Genomic DNA, 12,236 nt, shown 5'->3' on the forward strand with positions numbered 1-12,236 from the left:
ACATACAATACACAAAACTTTAGTTATTTTCTACTATAAACATTTGTCCAAAGTTTGTTACATTTCAGGATACTTATCCTTTTATACTTTAAGTGCCAGGCTCTAGACGAGATAGTCTGACATGAATCGATATCAAAGTTTTCAAAAATACAATTATTTTTCTTTTCCATAAATAAATGAGATAGTTTGGTCAGGTGGAAGGAGTCACATGAGTCCGCCATATGGGATTTTTTTATGTATAAAATTGAGTTTTGAAATGAAATCTGAGGTAAAATGTTTAGGAAAAATGGAAAATAATACGACAGAATTCGGTAATGAACAGTTAGAAATGGCATATATACGTACAAGACCACTTTGGTAAGTTGACGCGTCAACCGAACCAACTTTTTGTAAAGCAGCTTAAGATATATAGATCGATGGACAGATAAAAAGCATTGATACGACCACCTTTATAGTATTCTAATTAAGTTTATATATTCATCATCATCATCCACATGCCCGTTTTTATACTATTACTACTACGCAATACATCTTTTCTTGTTATTACAAACAAAGAATATATCTATCTAAACAACTTCCTTTTTTTTTTTTCATCTCCCTCTCTAGATTTCATCACCATCGTTATCTTCATCAGATGATCAAGCCCAAATAGTTAATCTTCACTTAGAGGTACTTTTTTTTGTCACATATTTGATATTTGTACTGGATTGATTCCATATATATTTGTTATTTTGTTTTATTTTTTAAACAGACTATAGTAATTTGAAACTATTATGAACCTCCAACTTTAAAGTGTTGTTGACCATTGAGATTACAAAGTGTTACTGTTACCGGTCTCGAGAATTCAAGTACTCAGGACGAGCAATGAAGATAAGAGCCCATAGGCTCTGACGAATTCAAATATATACAATTTTTTTTATGAATGGTAGATTAATATTATAACAAAACGTTTTTTGATGTCGATAGTAAAAATGAGCCCATGAACGATGTCGGGTTTGCGCCTCCCTGGCCCGGGCCACCCCTGATACATTCTGGGCTAGAAATCTGTTGGGTTTTTTTTTTTTTTTTGGTTTTTGTAGACCCAAAATTGATTGATTTGTTGATATACTAAATTAAATGAATGAAAAGGCAAGATATTCCTAACTTTTGATGTTGTCTAAAGAAGCTTCATGAATCGGCAAGTCTTTGTTTTTGTTTGAAGAAATTCCATTCGCCTAGCTTGTTAATAGATAGGCATAGGCTGCGGTAAGATATCTGTTTGATTGCCAGAACTGTCTTTTATGGCAAAGGTTTGAGCCTGATTCGAGCATGTATTATGTATAAACTATTTTCGATTAACATATATAGAGTATATTTTTTTTTATTCCAAATATACTATGTAATAGTATATATATTAAGTAACAATCTCTTCTCAAATCTTTATAGCTTTATACAATGAACTTGACATAAATAAAAATGCAACAATAAAATTATTAGTTTTTTTTTTTTTTAGAACATTAAAAAAAAATTATTAGTTACTTCTGTAGCTACTATCAAGTGCCAATCAGTTAAATTAAAGCCCTTCAAAACTCTCTCTAGCATAATTACCACAGACCACCATACAAAGCCGGTGCTCGGCAAAGCTTGACATTGTCACCCCCAACCCTTTAAACACATATCATTGTTGAACAAGTTGAAACACATTAAACGCTACTGTGCATCACCCCGAGGACAGAATTCTAGTAATTTTTAGGCTGCAATTAAGATGCATTAAATAATTTTATATTTACCATTAAACTCTGGGGTGGACTTTTGATATGAAAGGTACAAATTTTGTATGCACTTTGAATTCGGCCCTAAGGGTTAAGTTTAGCATTTTCCTTTTTGAAATGCTTGGTTATTATATGATTTTGAAAAGGTCTACATCTCTTATTTTTTATTCAGACTAATTTGTGGCATGGTAGTCCCAATTCATATAAAAGAAATGGCCAGCATACTGATTATGTACTTAATGATATTTAAAGAATTGTGTATATTGCTTAAAGACTATGTTTTTTGCCTATTCTATCATAGTCAAGTTTAGTAATTTCTTCTATTTATCTTCTTTTAGATACAAAATGCCTTTGAAACATGTTCCCGTAGTCATGTAGAGGAGCTTAGACATCAGCCGTAAAATATCATTATAGTAATAATGTCGCCAATTGAAAAGGACAGAGTTGAAGACGAAGGATCCAATGGATGCAAACCCATAACTCCTGCTCATCCAGATATTAAAACCTCTAACATACCTCATACGAATGAGGACAGTAGTGTTAATGGCAGCCATAGTTCACAGAACAACAAAGCAACGAATTTCCTTCATTTTCGTAAGAAAGTTAATTGGGAATCCCTTAAAAAGATGGCTAAAGAGTGGATAAAGAACCCGATGAATATGGCCCTTTTGATCTGGATCCTATGTGTCACTATCTCGGGTGCAATTCTCTTCTTTGTAATGACAGGTATGTTAAATCACGCCCTTCCACGAAAATACCAAAGAGAAGCATGGTTTGAAGTAAACAATCAAATCCTAAACGCCCTGTTTACTCTGATATGTCTGTACCATCATCCTCGTAGGATTTACCACCTCGTGCTCCTTTTAAGATGGAAATCAAAAGACGTGACCACGTTAAGAAAAGCATACTGCAAAAATGGTACTTATAAACCGAACGAAAGGAAACATATGGTTATAGTTGTTTTACTTCTTAACCTCAACTGTTTTGCGCAATATGCTTTGTGCAGTATAAATGTTGGGTACAGTAGATCAAAAAGACCAGCACTCGGGGTGGCAATAACCATATCTGTAGCAATTGCCGCAGCTGCAATGGCTGGCGTGTACACTATTGCTAGCCCGTTAGGCAAAGATTATGACACTGGGCCTGATTTAGAGTCCCAAACTAAAGAAGATAATGTTGTGAAATCATTGGAAAAAAGATTGTCGTTTTCACTTTCTGCAAGTGAAAGTAGACCTAAATGGAATGGAGGTATACTTGATTTCTGGAATGATATTTCTATTGCATACCTTTCATTGTTCTGTAGCTTTTGTGTTTTTGGGTGGAATATGGAAAGACTCGGGTTTGGAAACATGTATGTCCACACAGCTACGTTTCTTTTACTTTGTTTTGCCCCGTTTTGGATATTCACAATGGCTGCTATTAACATCAAGAATGAGAATATAAGAGAGACTTTAGGGATTGCGGGACTCTTGTTATGTGTATTTGGTTTACTTTATGGCGGGTTTTGGAGGATCCAAATGAGGAGAAGATATAACTTACCACCATCTGGTTCATGCTGTGGTAAACCCGCGATCATTGATTGTGCATTATGGCTTTTTTGCTGTTGGTGTTCTCTTGCACAAGAAGTCCGAACTGGAAACTTTTATGATATTGTGGAGGATAAGTTTTATGAGAAACCAAGTAAAGAGTCCGGGCTTGGGTTAAGCCCGGGTTCTCCTGTTCATGATAGCTCATCATTAACCCCGGGTCGTGACAGGCTTACGGAGGTTAATGGAAATTCAACTGGAGAGTTATTAATGGTAGAGGATGATTTACCCTCAAGAAGTAAAGATGTTTCCCTTGAACCACCTTTTCAATCCATCATAAGTAGAGAAGGTAATTAGGGTATTAACCTCTTTAAGCTTAATCTTTGTTGTGAACTTGTGATGATTATGTGTTATAACTATGTTAGAAGTGACTTTTTAGATTATATATCAATATATCTCTTAGAAGGCAAGGAATTCATGTGATTTTGTGAGTGAAATATGTCAGAAAGTCTGTTATTGCCCTAAACCTTTTTAAACAGAACATCTAAAACAGTAGCTTAGTATAAGCAATTATATATTTCTATTTTTAGTTTGAAACTAATTTCTGGATCACTTATAAATATGTCTCTAAATTTGGACAAAAAAAATATGTTGGACAAATAAAGATGGCCATAAACTTGTTTGAAAGTAGGCGTATTGGTTACTTTTCTAATTTGTGAAGTGGATAGTCAAGACTACTCAAGGCACATCTAAACATGGTTTTAGACTTTTAGACTTGTAATAATAACTTTAACTTATAGTTGGTATGAACGGAACTGGATATACTTTTACTCAAATGGCATACAAAACAGCAATGTGAACATTAAATTGTCTTAAATTGAATATGGATTTGATAATAACGTACAATTCTAGTCATTTACAGCTCCGGAAGTGCATAATTATATCAAAACTTGTTAGAATTATATGCCCTTGAATTACGACTTGTTTGATGCCTGAATCGTAAAACTTGAAGAAACAAGAGCTAGGTATTGTTTTTCCAATGGGTGTATTTACCTTACCAAAGACACCAGTTTATACTTTTCTAAATACAAATTCGGTTACAAATCATTATATCCTTGTCTTATTACAAAATGATTTTTTCCGATCACTTTTGTTATTTCCGATCATGGCTAGCCGAGGAAGTGGTTATTCCGAGCCGTCGCTGCCACCCCGCTTTCGGTTAACACCATTAACTTTTTCTTCGTCTTTTTTCCCCTTTTTTTTAGTTTAGATCTAGGGATGTTCATCATATTGATGTTGTTATAAAAGTGGTTCTGTATCGTCGGTGTTGTCGGCGGTTCATAAACCTTTATTTCTTTCTTTTTACATGAAGCTGTTCATGAGAAATCTGATTTTGATTTTGTTGTTGATGATAATAACATTACCGTATCCGCCTGACCGGCGACGACCAGGAAATGACGGAGATGGAGGTCGTTTTTGTGAAGTTACAAAAATACCCTTGATCCTAAAGTAATGCTATGGGGGATTGTACTTCATGCTTAAAGCCTTGTACTGTAGATGTGGCAGGCCATGATTGGAAAGGCTAGCTACTGTAGCTTTCCTCACATGACCGCCCATTTCGAATTGTTATATATATAACTAGTATTGAAGGCCCGCGCTTCGCTGCGGGATAGTTGGTTACGTTAACTTTGATTATTTGTTCATTTATAAATATAATAAAGTGCGAATTTCACAGTTTTTTTAATTCGTTTATCATTTTTATGTTTTAGAAACCATGAGTCGGAAATTATCTATACTCCCTTATAATAATTATCCACACTATAGTGAAACTTAAAGAAAAAATGAGACATGCGAAATGACTAAACTACCGTTTATGAAATAAATCACCACAAATGACCAATGCACTCTTTATGAAATAAATCGACAAAACTATATTTAATGAATTAAATCACTACCAGCCTTTAACTATTAAATTATATCATTAGTCTTTTATATTATAAAATATCTCTATTACTCTTTTAAATCAAACGCATATACATAAATTACATACATCATTTTACGTTGCCACTGTCATCATCGCCGCATTGCGCGGATACTTTGCTAATAATCTATTATGATTAATAATATACATATCTTAATAGAAAAGCTATTGTTAATGCCATATTACATTTGTGTTTTACGTTGTGACTTTATGTAAAACATAAAAGTTTGATATACCAAAACACAAAGAAAGAATGTTTGATATATTATCCTCAACCTTTACTTATTTATTTATATAAAAATACTACTACTAATCGGAATACGTGACACGTGAGGGTGGGATGCAAATTGTAAACACCAGTCATCGTGTTAAGTCACACCAAACCACCTACTGGTTTTTGAATACCATGTATGGTTTTACACTTTTTCCTCGTTCCTAATCTACCTACTTTTCACATACCAATTAACAACTGCTTCTTTTTCTTAATCGCAATATTTATGCTTAATCAGAGAAATTGACGGTATTATCTATAGGCTGCAGCGCCACACACCATTCTCTTTCTATGTCTTATATAGATTTGTGTATAGCTGTGGTTTCGAGGTTCTTGCGGTGGTGTTTGGTATTGTTATAGATTCGGATCAAGTTGGCTTCCGAATGTAGCAGTCAAGATTTGTAACTGGCAGACTCGGTGGTTGTCGAGGTAGATGGCCGGCGGTGGTTTCTCCTGGTTGACCCATTTTATTTTATTATTTTTTTATCTTCGTTAATGGTTGGAAAGTGATGGGATAATGGTTATTTTTCTTGTTTGTTCGTTGCGGATGTTACCGGAGAGCTTTTTACCGCCGGCTTTCACGGGCGGTGGTTCCTTCTGTGGTGGTTGCTGAAGAATCAGTTGTTTTCGGAAAAATGAAGATTGAAGAAGGATAAGAAGAAAAAAATCCTGAAGAATATGAAAAGCTCCCAAAGAAATTCTGCATATTTGTTCGAGTTGCTACCGTCCCAATTGCTACAGTTCCAATTTTGAGTTGCAACAGTAGCGGGTTGCTACAGTACCGGTTAACCCGACCCGGTACTGTAGAAACCAACTTTTGGATTGTTATATATATATATATAATGTGTCACGCCTGGTTTTGACTCCTTGACTACTTGTCTTTTAGATTAACCAAAATTACCTTTTATAAACCTACTAACTAAGACATGATTACCTCTTCCTTAAGGACCTTAACTTCATAATGCAATTTTGTAGATGTTAACGACAATTATAACATCTTTTCATCCTTATGTAATAATAGGAAACTGGATAATAAAACCATGTACCTTGTAATTTTTTTGTTAATATATATAGTGGATTAGATATTCGTACTTTTATATATGACAACAAATAATAACTTTGCGACTTATATATATGTCCATTTTTTTAGCGGCTGCTTTATACATACAATTTTTTTGAATTAAAAATTAACAATCTAAATAAGGATTTTATGTTTAAAACAAAAATTACTAGATTCAAAAAATCGTCGACAATGCATGGGTATATTGCACATTGTGAAAATGTTTTCCTTCAATTCCTGAAAGCATGGGGCATCATTAATGTGAGTTTTGCTGTTGGAATGTGGGCAGGACAAAAATTGGGGGATAATAATATTTAAGCAACGTTGTGTCGAGCAATAAAATAGCATAGCTGTCAACTTATTTTCTCCATTGTTTGCCACGTATTTTTGAATTATAGGAGTCATGAGAGTTGACACGTGTTCTTTATACATTGCATCTATATTAGTCGGGACGACGGGACTGTTCTCTATCGATTGGTTGTACGAGTATTACTGTTACTCCACTGTTTAAACAATTACACTACTATTTACACTACTATTTAGTAATATAATGTTAAAAATAATTGTATATAAAGTCTTGTTGTTAAGAAAAAGTTGGGTTTTTTTTTTCTTAAACGTTGTTAGGATAAAACTTCATTTGATAAATTAAAATCTTGACATATATGTTTGGGTAGCTTTCTATTAAAATTTTCTTTGAAATGAAAACAACGTAAGAACATTATAAAACTTAATTGTCAATGGGGTTGGTGGCCCATTGGTAAGGTTTTTAACTTTGGAATAACTCACTTGTGTTCAAATCTCACTACTCACATTTGTGAGGATGGATTAATAGAAGTTTTTCGAGAGTCCTGGTTTTCAAACATACGTGTAATTTAGGAATAAGAGTAGAATAGAATGTCGTTCATAAGAAAAAAAAATTGCAAAACTTCATTTTAATGTGTTATTGGCCCATAAACAAACATAATATATACTTAATTATTACTATATAAATATTTAACTACGATCCGTCAAAACTAAAAAAATTAATTTTTATAGTTAAGCATCTATTTTAATGAACATGCATTCAATATGGATGCACAAAACAAAAAAAACAAAAAATTTAATTTTGTCTGATTAATATATTATTAAACACTTAGAGTTTTTTACATGGACGGATTTATTATGTTATCTGGGCAGCTGACCCCGTTGTCCAAATTTTAGTATAATGTAATTTTTTAAATATTAAATGGTATATATGTAATTTTTTTCCCTAAACTAAGAAAAAATAAATAGAAAATACGTACATATATTATCTTTATTGACATAAGCTTATTATTTAAAAGTAAATTTGGTTATCGAACAATTAATTTTGAGATAGATCTTTTAATTAGGAGAATAAAAAAACTTGAATATGTTTTAATTTTAATAGAAAGAATGAAGAAAGGTTAAAGAAAAAGTTTTTTTTATTTGGATATATAAATGTGTAATAAATTAATAGTGTAGGTGTTTGTGAAAAAATTATATTATTTCAATTATCATATATATATTAATCATAATATTTATGTAGGAAAGATATATACAAGTTAAATATGAATGTTACACTATGATTGGAGATCTTGTCTGACACATATGGTCTTTCTTTATAAAGAATTCGTATTTTTAAATATGAATGTTATACCTGGTGTGGAGACTGAAATTTTTTTATGGATCCATCTATTCCCGAGCTAGGGTCCAATTTTTTTTTACATTCTCGAATACGAATCTTATAAGTATGACAAACAAGTTTTAAGATTGGTCCCTCGCTAAAAAATTTCTGTCTCTGTTACACCTGGTGTGGAGACTGAAATTCTTTTATGGATCCATCTATTCCTGAGCTAGGGTCCGATTTTTTTTACATTCTCGAATACGACTCTTATAAGTATGACAAACAAGTTTTAAGATTGGTCCCTCGCTAAAAAATTTCTGTCTCTGTCTTTTGTTATCTATACGCTATGTTTGTTTTATATCCTTACTAAATCTTAATAATCGTACCATAAACAGGTAATTATATATATTTATCGAAGTTGTCATCACATACACTTAGTCTTTCATTAGTAGTCTAATAATAGACATGTATCATAGACATATTTATCGTGATTTATTATTGATTTTGATATTCATAAGGATATTATTTAATCTAAATCATGATGTTAAAGAATAATTCATATTATTTTATAATTTTTAATCACGTTTCATTATATTAATAGATGAATAATTAGATGGTGAGTAATAATTTATATCCAAATCAGATTCGGATACATCATACTAGCTCGAGTTTGATCTAGATAATAAATAAACAAGGAAGCGGCTATCTACACACATCAACTGTTTGAAGCAAACACTACCGAAACGCTCCATTTTATGTAAAATGCCGCGTTAAGCGCCCCATTTTGTATAAAACGTTACGTTTGGCCGGCGTGTAGATAGTAAAAGCTATAAGGAGAATTACACGTTGTTTGACACACGTGCTAGTCATTCTCCCGTTTTAGGTACCGTTTAACCTAATACGAAGCGTTTTATGTAAAACGGTACCTAAAACAGGAGAATGACTGACATGTGTGTGACCACGTGTAATTCCACTCTGCAATTTAATTTTCTACATACCGACCAAACACGACGTTTAATATAAAACGTGGTAACCAACAGAGTATTTTACATAAAACAACACATTTTGGTAGTGTTTCTATGAACAGTGGACGGTGTATCCCTAATATCACCCATAAACAACTAAGATTAAAATTTTAGATGGTTCACCCCTAAAGCGTAATCCCTATTTTTCATCTCCATTCTATCATCCCATTCTCGTTAGCAATAGCTAGCTGGCAAGAGTGGGTCCTCCATCCTAAAGTCGCTTTTATGTTTGGTCCCAAACCAAGTGACTTTGACCATTTTTCCCTTAAAACATTACTCGTAAAATTTATTTTTGTCACTAGCAAACCAATAGTTTTCTACTAAGAATAAAAAAGGTCATGTTATTTGTCGAATTATCTTTATATTAAAGCTTTTATCGACTAAGCAAAACATCTAATTAAATCGAAACCTAATTTTAAAAGTAAATATTTTTTAAGAGTATGTCGACCCTACAGTGCATTAAGACCATGATTTGACTGATTAAGCGTGTTCAAAAACATTTTAAGGTTTTTTAAAAATAACATCAGTTTTATTATTTGAAAAATATAGGAAGATCATAAGGGTTGCAGCACTATATCCAAAATATAAGTTTGATGTTCTTTACATCCGAAAAAACATTTGATATATAAACTTGAACGGGGAAACCATTTGTTTTTTTTTTAATTATATCCGCAGCACGGATCATTATTAAAAAAAGATTTAATCAATGATTTAAGTTGGTTTTTTTTAATAGTAGAATCAATAACTTCATTGGTCAATCATTAACCCGGCAAACCAAGATATGTGTGAAAGTGTCGGCTAGTGCAGAGGAATATTGGTGGAGACTCAATGGCTAGTGGGTGATAGTGAAATTGATGATGGTGAATGTGTCACAATATTCAATTATTCATATATGAAGTTCAACAACTTAACATGAAGTGATAATCAATGTGAAGGTGTTTATAATTTAAAAAAAAATATATGCAAAGAAGACTAAGAAGTTATTAACATATATCGAATGTATATAACTTGTTGATCATAAATCCATAATTTTATAAAAGCCTTAACTTTTACTATTAAAAGACTGCTTTAGACTCTCTTTTGAGCACATATCATACCTTTTATTACTACGTATAGAGCATGAAATAGAGGTTTCTATATCATATTAAAAACAGAACACACGACTTTTATCCTTAAATGAAAAAGACAGTACCTTTAATCTCTACTCGTATAGTCGTGTATATCATCATGAAATAAACATTCCATAAAGTTTATTCACAAGGAATTTTGGATACAAAACCATATGCGTTCAAGTTAAAGTCATTGGCCATTGGGTTAAAACAAATATTTAAATTTAAAAATCAAGTTTAAATTTCGATGTTTAATGTAAATCTAATAATTGAAAATGTCCCAACTGATAATAAGCATAAAACTAATACCAGAGAAGTAAACCACAAACTATAAAACTTAACGAAACGCCAAAATTTAGAAACAACTGTCACATACTCACATTTGTAGTTTTTATCTTGAAACCATATCACAACGAAGTTGACATCACGACATTTAAAAAATCAAAAAGTAAAAATGGACCCCGATCACGCTCGCCAAACAGGACCGATGGCATTATCACAACAAATTCCCAAATTATCCTTAACACCCTCCTATAAAACCTTCCCTCATTTCATTCCAATTCCATCATCCAATTCCCATTCCTTTTCCATTCACCACAAACATTTTTTAAAACACTTACAAGTTTTAACAGAACTGGCCAACTTTCAATCTCCACTTTCCGATTCCGGAAACGGAAACGTAGTCTTAACACTCTACCATGCGCTAAGTACTCGCGACGTTAAAACCGTCAGCAAGCTCTTAGCACATGATCTCGAGTGGTGGTTTCATGGCCCTCCATCTCACCAATATATGATGCAATTGTTAACTGGTACCGAAAACAACAAAATTACAAACACGTTCGATTCATTTCAATTTATTCCTCTTTCCATAGACGAATTTGGGTCTACGGTAATTGTCGAAGGGTGTGACAAAAAACGCGATATTTATTGGATTCATGCGTGGACCGTGAACTCATTTGGGATAATAACGCAAGTTCGTGAGTATTTTAATACTTCCTTGACGGTCACTCGGTTTCTCGCGAATTCGAAAGAAACAATTAAGGTTTCTGCCGTTAAGTCGTTACATTGTCCTTCTGTTTGGGAGAGTAGTTTGACGAAAAGTGTCGGGAAATCTGTTCCTGGTTTAGTTCTCGCGATATAGCGATATATCGTGGTGTCATTGTCCTGTTAATTAGTTTGTGTGGTGGTTAGTTTTTAATTTGAGATATTGTGAGTTTGGGAATAAGGTGTAATTTGTCATGGGGATGTTATCTTGTTTGTGGTCAATTTATGTCTTTAATGATAAAAAGTATCTTTGTTTTGCTGAAATCTCTTTTTGTGTTGATAATTTAATTCTTTGTAATTTACTAACTTTTAAGACATACTGTATTTGATACATAACTATGCTTGAGTAGATTTAATCATTAACTAATAAAGTTTGGGTGGAATTGATAAAATGGTATGGTAAAAGTAACAATGTAAGATAACTCAAGTTTGACAATTTATTGCAAGTATAAATAATCAAGTGGCCGGGTTAGTGATCCGTTAGTAACTTTAATTTGCAGCCAAAAATTCAAGTTGACAAGACTCAGAAGCTATTGGCCGGATCCGAGTATCTCATTAATCAAAGTTGATACTAGATAGTTTATTTGAAAAGCTCGATCAGTTTAACTTGTGTCTATTATGAAGACCTTTCCTAAGTTAATTTAAAGTTGTTAGTGTAATTGATGACTTGCTCGACTCAATTTCATGTTTTGGTGTATACTATGTATAGACATGCATGAGAGATGACCACAAATTCAGGCTAAACGGAGTGGGGCGTGTATCCCCCACTTTTCGCCCAAATCTCGCCCGGAACACCACCCCTGCTCACCGATTGCGCCCCTTCCCCCTCCAGGCAGAATTTTTTT

General features: G+C 32.9%; 2 protein-coding genes across 2 annotated transcripts; both read left to right on the forward strand.

The window, feature by feature from the left end:
* Positions 1–527: 527 nt before the first annotated feature.
* Positions 528–4,952, forward strand: LOC122582168. Its single transcript, XM_043754528.1, has 3 exons — positions 528–669; positions 2,090–3,626; positions 4,729–4,952. The coding sequence occupies exons 2-3, from the start codon at positions 2,171–2,173 to the stop codon at positions 4,788–4,790; spliced, it is 1,518 nt and encodes a 505-aa protein (XP_043610463.1). The 5' UTR covers positions 528–669; positions 2,090–2,170; the 3' UTR covers positions 4,791–4,952.
* A 5,849-nt stretch (positions 4,953–10,801) lies between these two features.
* Positions 10,802–11,655, forward strand: LOC122589015. The gene has a single exon (XM_043761249.1). The coding sequence runs from the start codon at positions 10,802–10,804 to the stop codon at positions 11,486–11,488; it is 687 nt and encodes a 228-aa protein (XP_043617184.1). The 3' UTR covers positions 11,489–11,655.
* The last annotated feature ends 581 nt before the right edge of the window (positions 11,656–12,236 follow it).

Source organism: Erigeron canadensis, chromosome 1, assembly GCF_010389155.1.
Source record: "Erigeron canadensis isolate Cc75 chromosome 1, C_canadensis_v1, whole genome shotgun sequence".
NCBI classification, from domain to species: domain Eukaryota; kingdom Viridiplantae; phylum Streptophyta; class Magnoliopsida; order Asterales; family Asteraceae; genus Erigeron; species Erigeron canadensis.